At 39.8% G+C, this 22,985-nt stretch overlaps 1 protein-coding gene across 20 annotated transcripts in view; it reads right to left on the bottom strand.

Annotated features, from left to right (window-relative positions):
• Positions 1-22,985, bottom strand: part of FAM168A (family with sequence similarity 168 member A) — a 185,379-nt gene that overhangs the window by 75,102 nt on the left and 87,292 nt on the right. For all 20 annotated transcript variants that reach the window (XM_070625912.1, XM_070625911.1, XM_070625917.1 and 17 more), the window contains one exon: positions 2,891-2,978. In XM_070625912.1, the coding sequence (XP_070482013.1) occupies positions 2,891-2,960 (70 nt within the window). In that variant the 5' untranslated portion in view covers positions 2,961-2,978. The remainder of the gene's footprint in view (positions 1-2,890; positions 2,979-22,985) is intronic.

The raw sequence follows: 22,985 nt of genomic DNA, 5'->3' as shown, positions 1-22,985 counted from the left end.
TTTGGGACAAAGTAAGTGCTTAATAATGGTTTTTATTATTTACAAATAATTAGAGATGGGGAGGTAATGGGTAGTGAATGAGAAAATTTATGTAGTTGTTTAACATGGTGCTTTAGCATATCATGAGCCTTCAAAAATATAATGAATATAAATCTAAGGCAAAGGTAACACTGTGGCAAACACATGGAGGTAAAAACGTACGCTATGGTCAGTGTTTGTTAGTACTTGAGAGTAGCTGGAGTAAAGAGTAGAAAAGGGGGGAAAAGTGGGAAATGAAGCTCAAAAAGTAGGTTAAGAATTGTCTTGTTTTGCCCCAGAAGGGAGCCATTGGCAGTGAGTGCAATATACCATTTTCTCCTTATAACTTTGCACTTTACTGTGTATGCTATACTGTAGCCTCCTAGACAGAAAATGGAGGGATCTCAGAGAACTCTTCGTCTGATTGTTCTAAACTTTGTTCTGTAAGAACAGTAGGGAAGTGCTTCAGAGATTCCTCAAATATTTGACTTGATTTAAAAAAAAAATTTAGAACCATTTTTATAAAGCGTGTATACACATAAGATGATCAGTGTGTTAACTTAAGTTTCTAAGAATGCATGCTAAGGGTCGGCCTGGGGGCGCAGCAGTTAAGTGCGCATGTTCCACTTCGGCAGCCCAAGGTTTGCGGTTAGGATCCCGGGTGTGGACACGGCACCACTTGGCACGCCATGCTGTGGTAGGTGTCCCACATATAAAGCAGAGAAAGATGGGCATGGATGTTAGCTCAGGGCCAGTCTTCCTCAGCGAAAAGAGGAGGATTGGCAGCAGTTAGCTCAGGGCTAATCTTCCTCAAAAGAAAAAAAAATGCATGTTAATTAAAAAAAAAGACTGCTAACATTTGCAGCTACTTATGTTTGTAAATCAGGATTTTCTCAATTCTATGCAAACCAAAAAACATTCAGAAATATATTGGAGGGTGAGCCTGATATGACTATAACTGTCATCACTAACTTTCAGTTTCATATATTTGTGTTTATTACAACAGCTTTATTATCCTTATTATTTAACCTTAATAGTAAATATTTTCTGTTTGAACTTCTATTATTTATTTATTCTAATAAAATTAATTCCAGTAACCAGGACCCACTGGCCAGTGTCCTATGTGCCACTAGCTCAGGAAGCCTGTTGCTTTTTCCTTTCCAGTTCAGAGTGTTCCAGCAACCTAAGTTCCTTTGCCAGACGGGACTGAGCTGCTTTGGCAGACAGAGCCCAGGGGAATCCTGAGGGTTTCCTGTGATCCTCCTTGCCTTCATTCTTACTGAGTTGCTAAACTTGAGAAAGAGGAAAACAGTTGCATTTACCTATCAGTTTGCACAAAGAAGATTAGGCAGTGTTTGGAAAGGGAGCAGACCTTGTCTCTCTGCTTGGCACATGGTAGAACCTGGTAAATGTGTTTTGAGTGAATGAACAACGAGGTTCAAAGCCCTGTTCTGTCAGATAATAGCTAGGTGACTTTGGACAAGTTGCTTAACCTCCCTAAATTTAAATGTCTTTTATAGGCTGGGATAATATTATCTATTGCACAGGACAGTTGTGAGAATCAAATGAGATAATTAGCACTCCTCCAGAGGGAGGGAGGGAAGTAAGGAGGATTGTCTTTGTTTCTACTAATCACCAAGGAATATCATCAGCTGGGAACTATATTTTAAGTTAATTTCTTCACTGGAGATTCTAGGACCACACAGGTAGTATAAACTCCACACAAGCAGAATAATTCTGACTTCACACAGGCCAAGGTTTCAAATTTTGGGGGAACTTTCTTTTTTAACATAAGCTTCCTGTTGTCTCTCTATACTTTTGAGTCAAATTTTTTTTTCACTGACAATATGACTTCTCTAAGGTCCTAGCTTCATGCAGGGGAATTTGAGTTCCGGCGCACGGCTTCTCCAGGGCCCAAAGCCTCATCTCCCAAGCCACCTGCACCCATCGGCGGCTGTGAAAAGGCAAGCCCTTTGATTGCCCAAACCAGAAACCTTCACGCAGCAGTCCAACATCAGCTCACTGAGTTTTAGCTTCCTTTTCATTTTTTTTGACCCCTGGAGATTTCTTTTTCTTTCTTTAAATCTCAATTCTACCTGTGTTTGTTATATAACACAAAATTTTTTTTTTATATTGTATCCAGCTTAACAAACATAAGAGGTTAGTTATACTTTATCCAGCTTTTCTAGGTATTCTGAAGTAGGCAGATTTTCAGGTTATCTTTGCTATATTTGTGTTTATTACAACAGCTTTATTATCCTTATTATTTAAATTAAATTATGGAAAAAACTTGCCTAAGGCCAAGTAAGGGAGAGAATGCTTCCTGGAAAAGTGCTGTCTGAGCTCAGAGCTGAGTTATTAAAGAATAAGGTGAAGTTGTCAGGGGACAATGGCATTCCAGACAGAGGGACAACATACACAAAGGCAGAGAAGTTGGAAACAGCTTGGTATGCAGTTCAGGAAAGAAAATCAGAAGAGCTGGGTTCAAATATCTACTTTTGTTTTGGGCTTCTTACTGTGACTATGGTTTTCTCCTCTGTGAAATGATAATAAGCTGCACTGTGTAGAACTGCTTTAAGATTAAGTGAAATACGGTATGTGTAAGTGCCTAGCACAGGGCCAGGCCCATGGTAAGTACTCAATAAATAAATGTTACCTCCCTTCCTTCCCCCTAGTTGATAACTCAATAATCCTCAGTCTCACGAACATCATTTCCATCCCCACTAGACCCCAGACACGTCACCCTTCTCCAAGTTCCCAGGCTTCCCCAAGGCTTTTGGAGGCGCAGTATGCCAAAAGTCATTCCACAAGTTATTTGCTCATGTCCTTAACCACCTTTTCTCAAAATCAGAGCCATTCTCACACCACTCACCTGTATAGGCCATGTTTTTAGGGTTGCCATAAGGAGCCCCAGGCTGCACGGGGCTGTAAACAGGGTTCATTGTGGAAGACTGCGGATCCTACAGAGAAACAAAGAAAACAGCATTGATTTACTGATTGCTCATTCTCCCTGACATCAGCTTCCCCTCTATAATCTTCAGTTTATGCTCACAGAGAAGCAACAAGAAGCAATGGTATAGTAGAAAGAGTACTAAACAAAAAACTGTTTATTTGTACTTGGCCCTATGCTAGACACTTTTCCCGTTATACCAATGAAGATACTGAGAAGCAGAGAGGTGATACCTAATGTTGACCCAAGCCTTTTGGCTCTCAGTTCAGTGTTGGTCCAACTATCCCACAGACGACTCTTCCATTAGCATACTGTATGGCATTGACCAAGTCACTTCTCCTCTCTGGACTTTAATATCCTGATGTAAAATCAATTAGTTTAGGCTCTCTGAGGTCCTTTCTAATTCTAATGATCCTAGTTCAGGAGCTGGGAAAGGATTCACTTCTACTGTTCACCAGAGGAGCCTGGGTGCTGGTGATGGGCACACTGGCTGCTGGAAGGGAAAGCAGAAAGCGTATTACTCACCCCTTGCACCTGCAGAGGACAACATACCAGTTACTAGCAGCTTTTAAAAAAATAGAAACTTACTGCCATTGATCATTTTAATGCAAACAAGGAAACACAGCCAAGATCTCTTCCAAAATTTATTCAAGGGAAAGAAAGAAACTTGGAAATTTGCATGCAGTAAGTACCACCTGCACAAGTGCTCTGTTAATTATCTTAATGAAGCACATTCTCCATTCTGATTAATGGAAAATCTGTCATTAAGCTCTATTAGCCAGCCAATTTGTCCCACTTTCTTTAGGGAACCATCTCTGACACATAGGCTGACACATGTTTGAAAATGTGTCTCCAAACATATTATTTACACTTCATAAAAATCAAACAATTCCCTCCTAACTAGGCTCACATGATACATGGGCAATTTTTTAGGTCATTAACTTCTTCCTGTAGCACCTCAAGATAGGAAACAAGTCAAATGTTGAAGACAAGCAGTCAACAGCTGACTTGATGACAACTGCTCTGAGATTAATTAGTCTGTCCAGGGTTCTGGAATGAGAAGTGGAAAAAAGAGGAGTTCCCAAGGAGAGGAAGCTGGGGCAGTCAAACAGACAAAAAAGGAAAATGCCACTGGTCAATTTCAGAGGATAGACCTTCCTGAAATGTACCCATTGTGCAGCCCTGGCAAAACACCCCAGGGCAACAGGCTAGATTAAACTACCACCAGTTAACAAACTGAAACTAGAAGAACTTGAGGATGAGAGTATAGGAGACATATATTTCAGCACAACTTCAGGAAAAAATACTCTTGCAGCCGGAATTATCCAAGAATACAGCCAAGTAACACTCTTTCTCTAAATACAGTCATTCGTCACTTGATGACGGGGATACGTTCTGAGAAATGCGTTGCTGGGGATTTCATCACCGTGTGAACATCATAGAGTATACTTACACAAACTTAGATGGTACACACCTAGGCTATGTGGTACTAATCTTATGGAACAACCGTCATAATGTCCGTCATTGACTGAAACAACGTTATGCAGCACACGACTATAGTATAAGTACTCTCCTGACAGGGTACTGCGAGAATTAAGACAGATCAGAGACATTAAAATACACTGCAAACGGTAAAGTGGCATGCAGATGTAAATGATGACGGTGATGATGTGACAACAACAACAATACAGAAGGCTCCTTGTACATTTTCCCTGCTTGGATCTCTCTTCTACCCAACTAGTTCTCTGCTAAATAAGCCGGGGGAAGGAAGACTGTTAAAGTGCTAAGCAGCACAACTGGCCCTGTAAACATCGGAGCACCCTCCTACAGAGCAGGTACTTGTGTTGCCGATTGGACAAAGTACGAAATTACTTTTCATAACCAAAGAAACTCATCAGCTTTGAAACTGGTCTCCCGCTGCTCCAAAATGAAGGCCACAGCCTCAGAAGAAGATCATGCCTGGGCAGCACTCAACAACAGCATCAACTCCAATCCCAACTAACGACTGATAGAAATGAGATCTGCCAGGAGTTCAAAATTTGGAATAAGAATATGAGCTACTTCTGGGGAGCTGCTCACAGGCAGACAGTGTTCCTGGCTTTCAAGGGAAGGTTGGCCTTTTACAACAGAATCCATACACTGTCAATATTTTCAGGGACAGGCTGAAAATGAGTAGGAAGATCACAAGCTCTATGATCAGGCAGATTTAGGTTCAAACTCTGGAACTGCCACACATCAAATGTGGGGCACAGGCAAGTTCCCTAACTTTTCTGAGCCTCAATTTCCTCTAGCCTCAAAATGGAAAAGAACAACATACACTTTGTAGAGTTGATTTAAGGTGTTTTTTTTAAAAGACAGGTTTATTGAGGTATAATTTACGTATACTAAAACATATCCCTTCTAGGCATACCTATGAACCCTGAAAAATGTATATGGTTGTACAAACACCACAATTAAGATATTAAGTATTTTCATCACCCCAAAAAGTTCTCTCATCTTTGTAGTCAATACCCTCCCCCAACTCACAGCCCATGGCAACCAGTGATCTGTTTTCTGTTGTTGTTTATTTATACACACACACATCAGCTTTCATTTTACAAATTAAAAACAATGAGGCTGAGAAAAGGCAAATGAACACTACAAGATCACAAAGCAAGTAAGGGACAGGATCAAGACTAGCACCTCAAATGGATCAAAGACTTAAATGAAAGAGGTAAAAATATAAAACTCTTAGAAGAAAGAAGAAAAATACAGCATTAACCTTTGTGACCTTGGATTTGGCAATCTTAAATATGATACCAATAGCACAGACAACCAAAGGAAAAAATAAACTGGATTTATCAAAACTAAAAACTTTGTGCTTTAAAGGACATCATCAAGAAAACGAAAAGGCAACCCACAGAATGGGAGAAAATTTTTTCAGATCATATATATGACGTGTGATTTGTATTTAAAATATATAAAGAACTCAGCTCAATAGTTAAAAGGCCAATAACCCAATTAAAAAATGGGCAAAAGATCTGAAGATAGTTCTTCAAAGAAGTTATATAAATGGCCAATGAGCACATGAAAAGATGCAAGTGAAAACCACAATGAGATACCACTAGGATGGTGTATATGAATAAAAAAGACCGATAATAAATAGAAAGTGTTGGCAAGGATGTGGAGAAACTGGAACCCCTATACAGCGCTGGTGGGAACGTAAAATGATGCAGCTTCTTTGGGAAAAAGTCTGACAGTTCCTCAAATAGTTAAACATAAGAGTTACCATATGATCCAGCAATGCCATTCCTAGGTATATACCAAAGAGAAATGAAAATGTATGTCCACATGAATGTTCACAGCAGCATTATTCATAATAGTCAAAAGGTGGAAACAACCCAATTTATGTTCAACTGATGAATGGATCCATACAATGGAATATTTGGCAATAAAAAGGAATGAAGTATTGATACATGCTACGACATGGATGAACTTTGAAAAGATCATGCAAAAGCAAAATAAGTCAGACACAAAAGACCAGAAATTGTATGATTCCATTTATAAGGAATGTCCAGAATAGGCAAATCTATAGACAGAGAAAGTAGACTAGTGGTTGCCTAGTGTTGGGTGGGAGTGGATGAGAAGATCGGAGAGGTGATAGCTAAGGGGTATGGCTTTTTGCGGGAAAGGTAAAGAAAATGTAAAATTGATTGTCGTGATGGATAACAACTCAGAGAATACACTAAAAACCATTGAATTGCACATTTTAAATCACTGAATTGTAGGGTATATAAATTATATACAGCTTTTTATAAAAAGGGAATGAAGTACTGATGCATGCTACAACATGGATGAACCTTGAAAACATATTAAGTGAAAGCAGCAGTCACAGAAGGCCACATATTATATGATACAATTTACATGAAATACCCAGAATAGGCAAATCTATAGAGACAGAAAGTAGATTAGTGGTTGTCTAGATTAGTTCATGATACATGAAACCTAATAACTGCCAAATTCACATCTTTCTCAAAATAATTATTACAACACTACACTCACACAAACATCCACACCCACATACACCTACTTCCTGAACATTTCTTCCTGATAACTCATTCAAACTCATCATGTCCAAAAGTAAACCCACCATCTTTCCCCAAGCCCGTTCTTCCATCCTGTATTGCCTGTCTCAGAGTTACTGACAATCCATCCACCTAGCACCTAAGCCAAAAACCTGGAAGTCATCCCAATTTCCTCCCACTCTTTCACACCCAATCAATCACCAAGTTCTGACAACCCTACCTTTCTCATTGCTACTGCCCTCTAGTTTAAGCTTCATCTCGTCTGAATTATTACAACAGTCCCAAGAGGTCTCTTTTTCCCATTCTAATCCACTCTGGTTTTTTTCCCTTCTTCTCCCCAAAGCCCCCCATTACATGGTTGTATATTTTAGTTGTGGATCCTTCTAGCTGTGGCACGTGGGACACCGCCTTAGCATGGCTTGATGAGTGGTGCCATGTCCACGCCCAGGATGCGAACTGGCGAAACCCTGGGCCACCGAAGCGGAGGGCGAGAACTTTACTCGGCCACGGGCAGTCCCCTAGTCCACTCTAATTCATCCTTGATATTCTTTCATAAAACACAGGCTGGATAAGGGCATTACTCTCCTCAAAAGCCTTGGGAATAAAATCCAAACTCCTTCACATGGTATACAAGATCCTCTATGCTCTATTTGGGATGGGGCTCAGGAATCTATGTGTTTATGTTCCCAAGGAGATTTTGATACCCAAAAGGTAGCTGAGGATGTTGCTAGAGACTTTCTTTCCCAAATGCCATTGGTCTCACATAAGCTTGACAGAGGAACTGAGACACAGCAGTGAACAAGAACAACATAAATTCCTCATATTCTAGTTGGGGGGGGGGGTAGAAAGAGACAAAAGTTTTTTAAAGTAAAATATATATTGTATATCAGATGGCAATAAATGCTACAGAAAATCTACTGAGGGTGAGTAGAGGGCACCAAGGGGTGGGGGTAGAATTCTACATAAGATGTTTAGAGAAAGTGACATTTAAGCAAATACTTGAATAAGTTGAGGGAGCAAGCCTTCCAGGTCTCTGAGAGGAAACTACCCAAGTAAGGAAACAGCAAACGCAAATGCCCTGAAGCGGAAGCATGTTTGAGAAATAGCATGGGGCCCAGTTTAGCTGGAGTGCAGAGAATGGAAGAGAAAAGAGCAGGCAGTCAGATCAGACAGGTAATGAGGGGCAAACCTTTCAGGGCTTTGTAGGCCACTATGAGGACTTTGGTTTTTGTTCTAAATGAGATAGGAAGTCACTGGAGTGTTCTGAGCAGAAGAATGACATGATTTGACTTCATTTTAAGAAGATTACTGTGACTGTTGAACTGAGATCAGATGGCAGGAAGGCAAGAGGAGAAGCAGATCAGTTAGGATGCTATTGAAATAATTCAGATGAAGGGTAATAGTGGCTTGAAATAGGGTAGTAGCAGTGGTGGAGGTGGTGGTGGTGGGAAGTCATATTTTGGATATATTTTGAAGATCAACCCAACAGGAATTACTAATGGATTCAATATGGAGTATGAGAGGAAGAAAGACGTTAACAATGACTCCAAAGCTAACCTGAGAAACTCGAATAATAAAAATGCTGTCTACTGTGATGAAAACTATGAAAGGAGCATGTTTTGAGTGAAGAATAGAAATTTGGATTTGGATTTAAATTTGAGATGCCTACAAACTCTGCTTATAACAATGCATAATATACAACGAGCATTCTGTACGGGTTAACCATTATCACTATTATAAATACTACCTCTATTACTAGCAGCTACTATTTATTTAATATCTACCATGTGACAGCTACTGTGCTAGAGACTTACCTTATTAAGTCTCTTTAAGTTTAATAAGGTCACAGTGATTTGGCAAAATAGGTATTATTTTCACTATATTATAGGTAAATAAACTAAAGTCCAGACATGAAGTGATTTGCCCAAAATCTCATAACTAAGAACTGAGAAAAGTCAGTTACATATCCAGGTCTGTCTGATTCGAAGGTCCAAGATACTTCCACTGTGCACGCGAATTTCCCCGTCTTCCTAGTCTCCCAATCCAGCACTGGATTCTCCTCTGGAATAGCAGGCTCTGAACCCCCCTTTAACTGGGGGTCCCTTGTGCTCTGTTTGGACTCTGATAGATCCCACCATGAAGGCAATTCATATCTACCTGCTGGGTTCCTGCTGGGCACACATGGGCAGTTATAAGAGAATAAAAGCACTGACTGACTGACTTCTATTCCGGCCAGCTGCCTAGAATTCTTAGACGCCATATCCTACCTATCCAACCTGATTTCACTTCTTCACTAAGACAAGTAGGACAAGCACCCACTGTGCAAGTCCTGCCTAGTTCTCTCTCCAGAGCCAAGTATGGCTCCTGGGCTCCCTGGGCTAAACCACAGTATGTCTACACTACTTGTACCAGCACAACTCTGCAATAGCTTCTCGTCATATTCCGAATAAAATCCAAAGTCCTTATAAAAGTATACAAGACCTTATATGATTTGACCTCACAAATTCATCTCTCTGGTGAACTCCTTCCACTATCCCCTTGCTTTGTCCACTCCAGTCATAATGACCTCCTTGTTCCCTGAATACACCATGTGTGCTTATGCTTCAGGGTCTTTGCACTTGCTTTTTCCCACCTAGAATGCCTTTCCCCCAGATATCCAAATGGCATATTCCCTTACTCCATTCATGTCACCTTATCAAAAATGACTTCTTTAATCAACCTATCTAAAATAGCTGCTCCACATGCTCTGTCTCCTCATCCCGCTTTACTTTTCCTACTGTCATCTATCACTACCTGACATATTTTCTTGCCTATCTGTTTAGTGTCCACCCCCATTAGAGTAAATTCCACAAGAACAAGATTCTGTTTATTTTGTCTTGTACCCCCAGTACTCGGAATATTACCTAGCACATAACGGGCACTAAATACATAGTAGTTGAATGAATAATGAACCATCCTTCATGCTTCCCCAGAACACAACAAAAAAGCTTCAAGGTGCTTGGCAATTCTTGGCATATCCCCGTCAACTATTTGGCTCCACATCTCTCCAGCATGTATTTTGAATGTCCAGAGAAGCCTCCACTGAGAGCTCATCTTGGGCAGAACACACAGTGGTGACATGTGACAGGAAAAACAGACCAAGGTGCTAAAGACTTCCCCACTGGTAGAGCAGGTTTTCATTCCAAGACTGTTCTGCAAGTGACCTGCTGCTGTCCTCAGAAACACCGGGCCATTTCTTTCAAAGCAACAGCAAAATCTATGAGCATAAAATGTCAGGGAAAGAAAAAAAAGACCAGGGACTAAGGATGAATACTTGGAAGTACCATATGCACAAGAGGTTGCAGTCTTTAAAATTAGTGTCATTGGGGCTGGCCCCGTGGCTGAGTGGTTAAGTTCACGCGCTCCGCTGCAGGCGGCCCAGTGTTTTGTTGGTTTGAATCCTGGGTGTGGACATGGCACTGCTCGTCAGGCCACGCTGAGGCAGCGTCCCACATGCCACAGCTAGAAGGACCCACAACGAAGAATATACAACTATGTACCAGGGGGCTCTGGGGAGAAAAAGGAAAAAATAAAATCTTTAAAATTAGTGTTGTAGTTTGCAAACTACTTTAAAATTTTCAAGGAATTTTACCATTTACAAAGTGCTTATAGTTTACAATGAGATTTTAACCATTATTTCACTTGATCCTTTGACGTAATCAATGCAAGGATTACTAATGTTATTTGACAGATAAATTAAAGCTCAAAGGTTTAATGCATATTGAGATGGATACTACAGGGAAAATAGAAAGATAGTATCTGCCCAAAGGAGGTCATGGTCTAGTTGCAGGGATTTTAAAAATTAAAAATAGGGGCTGGCCCCATGGCCTCGAGGTTAAGTTTGGTGCACTCTGCTTTGGTGGCCCAGTTCAGATGTTGGGTGCAGACCTACACCACTTGTAGGTGGCCATGCTGTGGTGGCAACCCACATACAAAATAGAGGAAGACTGGAACAGATGTTAGCCTAGGGCAAATCTTCCTCCAGCAAAAAAAGAGGACGATGGCAACAGATGTTAGCTCAGGGAAAATCTTCCTCAGGAAAAAAAAAAAACAATTAAAAATTAAAGTGCCAAAAATAATACAAAGAGGCAGAACTTCTAGAACACCTAAACTACTTAGCAAATCCTCTCTCCAAAAAGCAACAAGAAAACTGGATAAGACTGTCCAAAACAACCATTTCAGGCCTCTGAAAATTAACTAAAGGCATACATCAAATTGAGAAATGTTTATTCAAGAAAAATTACTGAACCATAGTAAGAACAGTGAGAATCTATGGCATTTTAGCCAGAGGCTGCCCCTATCCCTCCACCCCCAGCTCCCTGGGGGTAATTCCATCAGAGCAGGCTAGGCCAAGAGGATGACTGCTGCCAGAATGGGCTGATTTAATTTGAAGCTGAGCATAGAAAATACAACGCCCAGAGTCACTGTCAAGAACAATAGAGGGACAATCTAGGGAACAATGGTAAACAATCCAGGAAGGCCACTACTGCAGCTAGCCTAAGGTCATAATACTAGTTAGGGAAGGCAACAGACCTGCAGATAAGCTAGAGATTTAAAAGGGAGTTCTGGGGAACAAAACAGCCAAAGTGGGTCTTGATAAGATAAGACCCGCTAAGGGATCCCTGATGGTCTGTAAGGCTTCACACTTGCTAAGGAGAAACTGGAAAGGGTCTTAGCCATCTACTGACCCTGTGTGAATATAAGGCCTTGAACACACTGAAAGTAAAGGTTGGAAGAGAAATATAAATTGCGTGAACTTTGAATGCATTCCCCAAATGACAAATAGATCCATTAGCAAAGGGTAGAAGCTTTCCTGACCCAGGGTTTAGACCAATCATTGGCTGACTACTAATCTATGCTGATGCAAGGGTGACCTCTAGGAAGCCAAGTTTAAAAATTAAAACAGTAATTTAAAAAATATGACTGGGGGGTTGGCCTGGTGGCATAGTAGTTAAGTTCATGCTCTCTGCTTTGGTGGCCTGGGGTTTGCGGGTTCAGATCCTGGGTGCAGACCTACCACCACTGGTCAAGGCATCCCACATACAAAATAGAGGAACACTGGCACAGATGTTAGCCCAGTAACAATCTTCCTCAAGGAAAAATAAAGAGGAAGATTGGCAACGAATGTTAGCTCAGGTCCAATCTTCCTCACCAAGAAAAAAAAAAAGGCCAGAATAAACTACTTGTGTGTTAAATAAATAATTAAATAAATACACATTGTTAAAAAAAAAAAAGACCACAGAAATTAGCAGTCACACATTGCAAAGGGGACAGACTCTCTACTCTAAGCAAGTCACTAAATAAACCAAAAAAAACCTCAGCAGGGGCTGGCCCCGTGGCCGAGTGGTTAAGTTCGCGTGCTCCGCTGCAGGTGGCCCAGTGTTTCGTTGGTTCGAATCCTGGGCGTGGACACGGCACTGTTCATCAAACTACGCTGAGGCAGCATCCCACATGCTACAAGTAGAAGGACCCACAATGAAGAATATACAACTATGTACCGGGGGGGGGGCTTGGTGGAGAAAAAGGAAAAAATAAAATCTTTAAAAAAAACCTCAGCAAATGCATGCTCCTCCTCCTCCGAGAGGTGGGCGGAGAGGATCTGAATCAAGAGTTGCTACAATATATTATCTAAAACATGCAGTTTTCAACAACAACAACAACAAAAATAATAAAACATGCAAAGAAACAGTGAAGTGTAACACATTTACCAGGGTGAAAAAAAAGTAAACTATAGATATTATTTCTATGGCAACCCAGATGTCAGAATCAGCACATAAATGTTTCAAAGCAGCTATTATAATGTTGAAAAGAACTAAAGGAAATCATGTTTAAAGAATTAAATGAAAATATGATGATAATGAGCCATCATATAGAAAATATCAATAAATAGAAACTATAAAAATAAAAAGAACCAAAAGGAAATTGTATTTTGAAATGGAACATTCAAGAGACTCAATAACAAATCTGAGCCTGAAGAAGAATGAATCACAGAACTTGAAAACAGCTGAATACAGATCACGCAATCTGAAAAACAACAAGAAAAAAGGAAGAGAAACAGAGCCAGTGACCTGTGGGAAACTATCAAACAAACCAACATACAAGTAATGGGAATTCCAGAAAGAGGAAAGGAAAGAAATGGACAGAAAAAAATATGAACACGTAACGGCCAGAAGATTCCCAAATTTGATTTAAAATAAACAAACTACACATCCAAGACAAACAATGAAGTCCACATTTCTAAACATAAAAAGATTCACACCTGTACACATCATAGTAAAAACTGCTGAAAGCCAAGGAGAAATGTTCAAAAGTGGCAAGAGGAAACAATTTATCAGATAAAGGGAAACAACAATAAGGACTAACAGCTCACTTCTCATCAAAAATAATGGAGGCCAGAGGCAGTGAAATGATATATAAAACATGCTGAAAGAAAAAAACAAAAAACGTGTCTACCAAGATTTCTAACCCCAGCAAAACCACTGTTAGAAATTGAAAGCAAAAATAAAGACATTCCCATATAAATAACGACTGAGATAACTCATCTCTAGCAACCTGCCTTTAAGAAAATGCTAGAGAAATACTAAAACTATCAGGCTAAAAGGAAATGGTACTAACGAGAGGTGAAAAAATAAAGAGTACCAGTAAAGGTGATTATGTAGGTAAATATAAAAGACAGTATAAATATTTTTCTCTTTTTTTCCCTCTTAATAGATTTAAAAGACAGCCATATAAAGACAAGACATGGAAACAATCAAGTGCCCATTGACTGATAATCAGATAAAGAAGATGTGGTATACATACACAATGGAATACTACTCAGCCAGAAAAAAGACAAAATCATCCCATTTGCAACAATACAGAAGGACCTGGAGGGAATTATGCTAAGCGAAATATGACAAACTGAGAAAGACAAACACAAGATGATTTCACTCATGTGTAGAATATAAACAAGCACATGGACAAAGCAAACAGTTCAGTGGTTACCAGGGGAAGGGGGTTGGGTGGTGGGCATAGGGGGTGAAGGGCAGCACCTATGTGGTGACAGACAAGAAATAATGTACAACTGAAATTTCACAATGATGTATACTATTATGAACTAAAAAAAAAAAAAGAAGACAGCTATATAAAACATAACTTTAAAACCATATTGTTGGGAGTTGGTATCAAGATGGCAGCATAAGCAGAGTCTGAACTCACCTCCTCCCATGGACTCAACCAATTCTCAGAATGATTACGCCTGAGGGAGAACTGAAAACTGGATAAAAAAGAACCCCCATGACAAGGGACAGATCTGACTGAGGTGGAAGAGGCAGAAATTCCTTTTTGGAAAGAAAAAAAGCCACCTAAAAGCCACCTTTGCAGAGCCGCAGAGATTCACGGCCAGTCAGGAGCAATCCTAAGGTATGCAGCCTTCCCTGGAGGAGCAGAGGATCTGAGTGGGGGAGTGTTACCACTATAAGCACCCTTCGGACTCAGTACAACTGGGACAAGTCTCAAAATATCTCGCTTTGCTGGCTATTAACTACAACAGGGAATACCCCTAGAAAAGCTATTGGACATAAGCGGAAAAAGTCAGCTCTTAAAGGGCCCACACACAAATTCACCTGTTTTGGAAAGCAATCTAAAATTACCAGAAAGAAAGATGCACAGTCCTTTCTTAAAAAGAAACTCATCTGATAGGCTCTGGGTACATCTCGGTGAGAGGTGAGACCTGTCCAGGGACTGAGAGATTGGCAGCAGCCATTACTGTGACCTAGTACAGGCATGCTGACACAGATGGTGGCAGATGCTATTGGATTTGTCCCCTGGCCTATTAGCCCAGGGGTCTGCCACACCTACTAGAGAGCTGATTTAATCCAGCTCAGCCAGGGCAGGAAGTCCATCCTAGGGACTGGCCCTACCCAACAGCAAGCCCTCAGACAACTTGTGGGTCTGCATAGACTAGGCACCTGGGTCCTCTGCAGCTGGGTGAGTGGGTCCACCTCCACAAGGCAGGCATGCATGACGAGTGGGTGGAGTGTGTGGGACACTGGTGCGGTGTGTGGGGGCCTCTGCAGTGGGGCAACTGGGTCCGCTTCAGGGGGTTGGGATGTGCACATCAGCCAGGACGGTGTTGACAGTGAGTGTGGACCTGTGGGCTGTGGAGCTAGTCAGCTGCAGAAGACTTGTACTTCTCAAACAGCCACATAGGAGATCAGCCCCACCTTCCAAAGCCTGAAAAATTTGGGTGCTCCTATCCCTGGGCCAGCCCCACTCTGCTGCATCCTGAGAGAGCTAACGACAGACTCGTAGGCCAGAGGCCTACAGCAGTTGTAAGCCCCTGAGCCTAGCAACCTCCCACACTTGGGGCCTACTCATTTAACAGAAAAACTGCAACAGGAATGTGCTATTAGACCCTGACGCCAACTGTGCTAGGGCTCCCCAAACCTGATAAAGTGACTGAAGGGTCCAGACTGAAGGGTCTCAGCCACACGCAGTTGAGAACTACAACCAGCAGGCCAGGGGGACAGCCTAGCCTCCCAGGGCGCTTTCAGCAAGAGCAATCCTGCCACCACAGAAGGACACATGCAGCCCACACAGGCGTCACTCCTGAACATTTGGAACTGGTGACGAGAGGGAAGCACACTGCCAGGCCTCATAAGGCATCTCTTACATAAGGCCACCTCTCCAGGATACACACCAACAAATTGGATAATCTAAAAGAAATGGATAAATTATGGAATCATACAATCTTCCAAAACTGAATCGAGAAGTAAACAGAGAATTTGAATAGACCAATCACCAGTAAGGAGATCAAAACAGTAATCAAAAATCTCCTGAAAAATAAAAGTCCAGGACCAGAGGGCTTCCCTGGTGAATTCTACTAAACATTCGAAGAAGACTTAATACCTATCCTTCTCAAACTCTTCCAAAAAATTGAAGAGGAGGGGAAGCTTCCTAACTCATTCTACGAAGCCAACATTACCCTGATACAAAAACCAGATAAGGACAACACAAAAAAAGAAAATTACAGGCCAATATCACTGATGAACATTGATATAAAAATCCTCAACAAAATACTAGCAAATCGAACACAACAATACATTAAAAAGACCATATACCATGATCAAGTGGGATTTATTCCAGGGACGCAGGGATAGTTCAACATCCGCAAATCAATCAACACGATACATCACATTAACAAAATGAAGAATAAAAATCACATGATCATCTCAATGACACAGAGAAAGCATCTCAGAAGATACAGCTCCATTTGTGATAAAAACTCTGAGTAAAATGGGTATAGAAGGAAAGTAGCTCAACATAATAAAGTCCATATATGACAAACCCAGAGCTAATACCATTCTCAATGGAGAAAAACTGAAAGCTAGCCCTCTAAGAACAGGAACCAGACAAAGATGCCCACTTCCACCACTCTTATTTAAGATAATATTGGAAGACTTAGCCAGAGCAAACAGGCAATAAAAAGAAAGAAAAGGGTTCCAAATTGGAAATGAAGAAGTGAAACTGTCACTATTTGCAAACGATTTTATATATAGAAAACCCTAAAGAATCCACCAAAAAACTTTTAGAAATAATAAATGAATACAGTCAAGTTGCAGGACATAAAATCAACAGACAAAAATCAGTTGTGTTTCTATACACTAACAACAAAGTAGCAGAAAGATAAATTAAGAATACAATCCCATTTACAACTGTAACGAAAAGAATAAAATACCTAGAGGTGAAAGACTTTAAATCAAGAGGTGAAAGATCCGTACACTGAAAACTATAACACATTGTTGAAAGAAATTGAAGAAGACAGAAAGAAATGGAAAGATATTCCATGCTCTTGGATTGGAAGAATTAACATAGTTAAAATGTCCAGACTTCCTAAAGCAATCTATATATCCAATGCATTCCCCATTAAAGCTCCAACAACATTTTTTCACAAAATAGAACAAAAAATCCTAAAATTTATATGGAACATCAAAAGACCCCAAATAGCTAAAGGAATCCTGAGAAAAAAGAACAAAGCTGGAGGTATCACACTCCTTGATTTCAAAATATACTACAAAGCTATAGGAACCAAAACAGTATGGTACTGGCACAAAAACAGATACACAGATCAATGGAACAGAATCAAGAGCCCAGAAATAAACCCATACAGCTATGGACAACTAATTTTTGACCAGGGAGCCAAGAACATACAACGGAAAAAGGAAAGTCTTTTCAATAAATGGTGTTGGGAAAACTGGACAGCCACATGCAAAAGAATGAAAGTAGACCATTATCTTATACCATACACAAAAACTAACTCAAAATGGATTAAAGACTTGAAAGTAGGATCTGAAACCATGAAACTTCTACAAGAAAACATGACAGTACATGCTTTGACATGGGTCTTAGTAGCATATTTTCAAGTCCCACGTCTGACCAGGCAAGGGAAACAATAGAAAAAATAAACAGATGGGACTGTATCAAACTAAAAATCTTCTACACAGCAAAGGAAACCATCAACAAAACGAAAAAACCTAACAACTGGGAGACGATATCTGCAAACCATATATCTGATAAAGGGTTAATATCCAAAATATACAAAAAATTCATACATCTCAACAACAAAAACACTAACAACCCAATTAAAAAATGGGGAAAAGATCTGAACAAACATTTCTCCAAAAAAGATATGGCCAACAAGCACACGAAAAAATGTTCAACATCATTAAGTATCAGGGAAATGCAAATCAAAACGACAATGAGATATCACTTCACTCGAGTCAGAATAGCTATAATTAACAAGACAGGAAACAACAAGTGTTGGAGAGGATGTGGAGAGAAGGGAACTCTCATACAATGCTGGCCGGAGTGCAAACTGGTGCACCCACTATGGAAAACAGTATGGAGATTCTTCAGAAAATTAAGAATAGAACTACCATATGATCCAGCTATTCCACTGCTGGGTATTTATCCAAAGAACATGAAAACACAAACGCATAAAGATACACGCATCCCTATGTTCACTGCAGCATTATTCACAATAGCCAAGACTTGGAAGCAACCTAGATGCCCATCAAAGGACGAATGGATAAAGAAGATGTGGGATAATACACAACGGAATACTACTCAGCTATAAGAAACGATGAAATCTGGCCACTTGTGACAACATGGATGGACCCTGAGGGTATTATACTAAGTGAAATAAGTCAGAGGGAGAAAGTCAAATACCGTATGATCTCACTCATAAGTAGAAGATAAAAATGACAAACAAACACACAGTCACAGAGATTGGATTGGCGGTTACCAGAGGGAAATGGGGGAGGGAAGAGGGAGGAGGGTGAAAGCGATGATTAGGCACATGTGTGTGGTGATGGATTGTAATTAGTCTTTGGGTGGTGAACATAATATAATCTACACAGAAATCGAAATATGATGACACCTGATATTTATATAATGTTATTAAACCATTACTGCAATAAAAAAAGTAAAATAAATAAATAAAGATATCAAATAAAAAACTATATTGGTGGGCATTTAATACATAAAGACTTAACTTATATTTAAAAAAGAGCCCAAGTAAAGGAGAGGGGCAATGGAGTGACACTGGAATAAAGTTTCTATATTTTACTAAAATTAAGTTAGTTTGTAGCTGAAATAGATTGTATGAGAAGATTATAATAAATACAATAATTTGTGATAAATTATGATACATATTTAATCCTTAAAGCAATCATTAAGAAAATAACTTTTAAAATTTAACTAAAAGATCAACAATATTAGCAATAAAAAGGAACAAACCACTGATATATATCACAACATCAATTAACCTCAAAAATATAATGCTATGTGAAAGAAGCCAGAGCAAAAGGCCACACATTGTATGATTCCATTTATATGAAATGTTCAGAAAAGGCAAATCTGAGGCAGACAGTAGATATTTGGTCACCTGGGACTTGGAGTAGGAATGGGGACTGACAACAGATGACTGCAAGAGTTCTCTCTGGGGTAATACAAATGGCCTGAAACTGGATTTTGGTGATAGTTGCCCAACTCTAAATTTACTAAAAAGCATTGAGTTGTACACTTAAAATGGGTTCTTAAAATGTTGTTATATATAAATTATACTTCAATAAAGCTGTTACAAAATACAAATTGGTGATTCAAGAAATAATTATAGACTTTTCATTAGCTAAAAGCAATTAAGTCATTTAGTTTGACACCCTCGTTTTGTACACATAAACTGATACCTCTTGTGCCAGGCTCTGTGCAAAGTATTACAGATTCAGAGATAACAGGATACAATTTCTGTGCCTGGGGTGCTTATACACAGGAAATAGACAATAGCAATATAGTACTGTTACACTGAGTGCTAGAATTTAAAGAAAGAACAAGTAACCAAAGGGCGGACAGCAAGGGAGAGGAAGGATGTTATCATCGCCACAAGGTGACAATATGCTCAGTTAAAGGATTTCTATTTCTCAACCTCTCTTGTAGTTAGGTGTGGCTATGTGATTAGTTCTGCTCAGTGAGACATAATTGAAATATTGTGTAGGACTTCTGCTTAAAGGCTGCTGAAAGGGAACAGTGTTAGCTAGGGGAGGTGTCTTTCCTTCTTCCTTTACTCCTTCCTGCTATCCAGAATCAGGACATTGATGACTGGAGCTCATCAGCCTTCTTTTCCATGAAATGACCTTGAGAATGGAAGTCTCAAACCAAGGATGGCGGAGGAGGCTGAGTCTTTCTTGATTTCATGGAACAACCATTTCAGCCCTGGACTACTTAGCTTTGTACTTCCTTTACATGAGAGAATAAAACCCTATATTTTTAAACCACTGTTATTTTAGATTTCTGTTACATGTAGCTGAACCTAATCCTATTTAATTGGGGGGAGAGAGAGAGAAGATTTCAAAAGAATGTGTCATTTGATCTGTTTTGAAGGATGGCAGGAATTCTACAGAGGGAAAAGGGGAAGGAAAGGCCGTTCGTGAAATTTACACCATGAAAGAGCAAGGTACATTTAGAGAATACTGAGTAGTTCTGAAAGGCTGGAGCACAGAATCTGAGGGAAAACATGGCAGGGATATTATCATCCTGACCCCATTTCTCAAATTTGTCCAGTCAGCTCTTATGAAGGATCTCAGAAAGCAGTTTGGGCATGGCTACAGGCCATTTTATGCTCCCAGAGCTCTCTGAACTTCTTTGTTATAAATAGTCATTGCAGCTGTAATTTGCTTGCCCAATTCTTTTCTTCCTGCTACATTTCAGGCACCATGAGGTCAAGGGACAATATCTGTTTTATTCACTACTGATTTTCCAGAGAAGGGCCTGGTATAAAGCAGGGTGCTCAATAAACATTTACTGACTAGATGAATTAATTAATGGGTAAATAAAAAAGAAACCTTTTATTGGGATTCAACAGCTTAATATCACATTAATTTCTTTTTATGAAACAAATTTAAGAAAACTTAGTTTCAGTGGGTTTTTTCATCATTTTAACAGTATGATATGTAAGGAAGCCCAGTTTTAATAGTAGCTATCTGCTTCTTTATACTGTCTGCCAAATGTAATCAAACTGCACATTAGATTTATGCATTTTACAGTCCTGTATATTTCATTTCATCTCAGAAGATGTTTCAATTTAAAGATGAAATGGAGGAGAACTCTGATTTCTAGGAAACTGCCAAGAGGATCTCAATATCAAAAAGGTTTCCACAGTTAACAGAAAGATCTTTTCATGTAAAAGCTCAACAACCACCTCTTGTGCTTGCCTGTAAATGAGACGCTCATCTGCAAAATGCTACATTCCAACCACTAGAGCATTCAGACCATTAAAATAGCTTTAAGAAAACGGCTTTTTGCCGATCAAAAACACAACAAAATTGTCTCTCAAGCCAAATGCTTGCAAATAATACAAAATTTCTTCTGAAGGTTTTTGCTTTTGTTTTTTTTAAAGGGCAAACAAATTTCAGCAGCAATCTTCCTTACTATAGAATCCAAATATTCATTAAACCTCACAAGTACTTGGGACTTACTATGTGTCATTTCTCTGCCCTTAACAGACCTTATCTTTTAGTGGGGAAACAGTAGTGTATAAGAATGACTTTAATGAAAGTGCTACATTAACACAAAGTGCTTGAAACAGAAAGGGGACGTCATTTTGTTTGGCAGAAGGGAGGAAAGAAAGCTTTCATAGTGCAGCACTTTTATAGCTTGTAAGGATGGTGCAAGAGTGAACAATTACCTTTTGCAGATAAACACAATCAGAGAAGTTAAGTGATTTGTTCAAGATCCCATAAAAGGTTAGTAGAAAGCCAGAGACTAAAACCTGGGTCTTTAGATTCCAAATCCAGTGTCTTTTCCATGACATCTTGCTGTTTCACAATCTACATGTGATACTTAAAATGGCTGTAATTTCAAAACAGCATTTTCCTGCCTTCAAACTTTACAATCCAGCAGATTTTATCTCCTTTGAGTTCCCCTGAACAGGCCATACTCTGTTACCTCTGCATCTTTACACATGCTGACCTCTTTGCCTGAAATACCACCCTTCTCCATCATTTGGGGGTTCTTCCCCATTTCCCTATCTCTTAGTCTGCAAAATTCGTACACTTCTTTTCAGGGCTCAATTAGATGCTACTTTCATTGAGAAACTTCTCTAGTATTTACCACACTATACTATATTTGTACCTCACTCCAGCTCCTGCCAAGCCCACGAAGGCAGAGATTTGTCTTATCAGAGTTTTATTCCTAACACCTAGTACACAAAGCCAGGCACACAGTATATGCTTGGAAAATATTTGCTTAATAAATTGATTACATACCACAGTTTCACAACTACATAACATAATGACCTTAAATTATCACACACCTCTGAAGCAAAGTTATAATTTGCTGGAAATGGATTGCTGCAGGCAGACTTGCTATACCATCCCAAGCAATAGTGATCAGGCATTTCTAGAAAGACTATAAATCAGCAATCCTCAGAGTCCATCTTTAATGGCTACTTAGAACAGGCTAGATTTGCAAAGCAAATATAGTCATGTATTGCTTAACACATTCTGAGAAATACGTGGTTAAGTGATTTCATCATTGTATCAACACCATAGAGTGTACTTACATAAACCTAGATGATATAGCCTACTACAAACCTAGGCTATATGGTACTAATCTTATGGGACCACTGTCATATACACAGTCCATGGACCAAAATGTCATTACATGGTACATGACTGTATACAAGCCATATCCTTTTCAAAAGTACAACTGCCATACTATCTATCACATCTAGTTGCAGAGAGTGAGTAGCTGGAAGAGGTCTATGGTCATGGCATCTAATAGTTTTATTTAGTTTTGTTTAGAAGAAAAAACTGTGTGCAGAGAAAGGAAAGGACCACCCTAGAACTACATGGCAAGTCAGAGTCACGGACAGGACCCTTAACAAAACCCAGGTCTCCTGACTTTAGACTGGAGGTCTTCCATTGTATCACCTTGATACTACCCCTGACTAGACAGATAAACAGACAATTAGATGGAAAGACAAATGAACAAATTAGCTGTAAGAAAATACAGTCCTAGGAAAGTCCCTCTCTCCCATTTGCTGGTCAGAAGACTTCCTTGGCATTTTAGATTCATCTGTCATGGGACATAGGATATTAAGGGAATATAAAGAAAAGTAGGGGGGCTAGCCCTGTGGCCGAGTGGTTAAGTTTGCACCTCCACTTCGGCAGCCCAGGATTTCGCCGGTTCAGATCCTGGGTGTGGACACGGCACCACTCCACAAGTCATGCTGAGGTGGCATCCCACATGCTGCAACTAGAAAGACTCACAACTAAAAATACACAACTATGTACCGGGGGCTTTGGGAAGAAAAAGGAAAAATAAAATCTTTAAAGAAAAGTAGGTATTTGTTGAAGAACCCATTCCAAGTGTTCTAC

Source organism: Equus przewalskii, chromosome 6, assembly GCF_037783145.1.
Source record: "Equus przewalskii isolate Varuska chromosome 6, EquPr2, whole genome shotgun sequence".
In the NCBI taxonomy this organism is placed as follows: Eukaryota; Metazoa; Chordata; class Mammalia; order Perissodactyla; family Equidae; genus Equus; species Equus przewalskii.
This window is presented reverse-complemented; position numbering and strand designations above follow the sequence as displayed.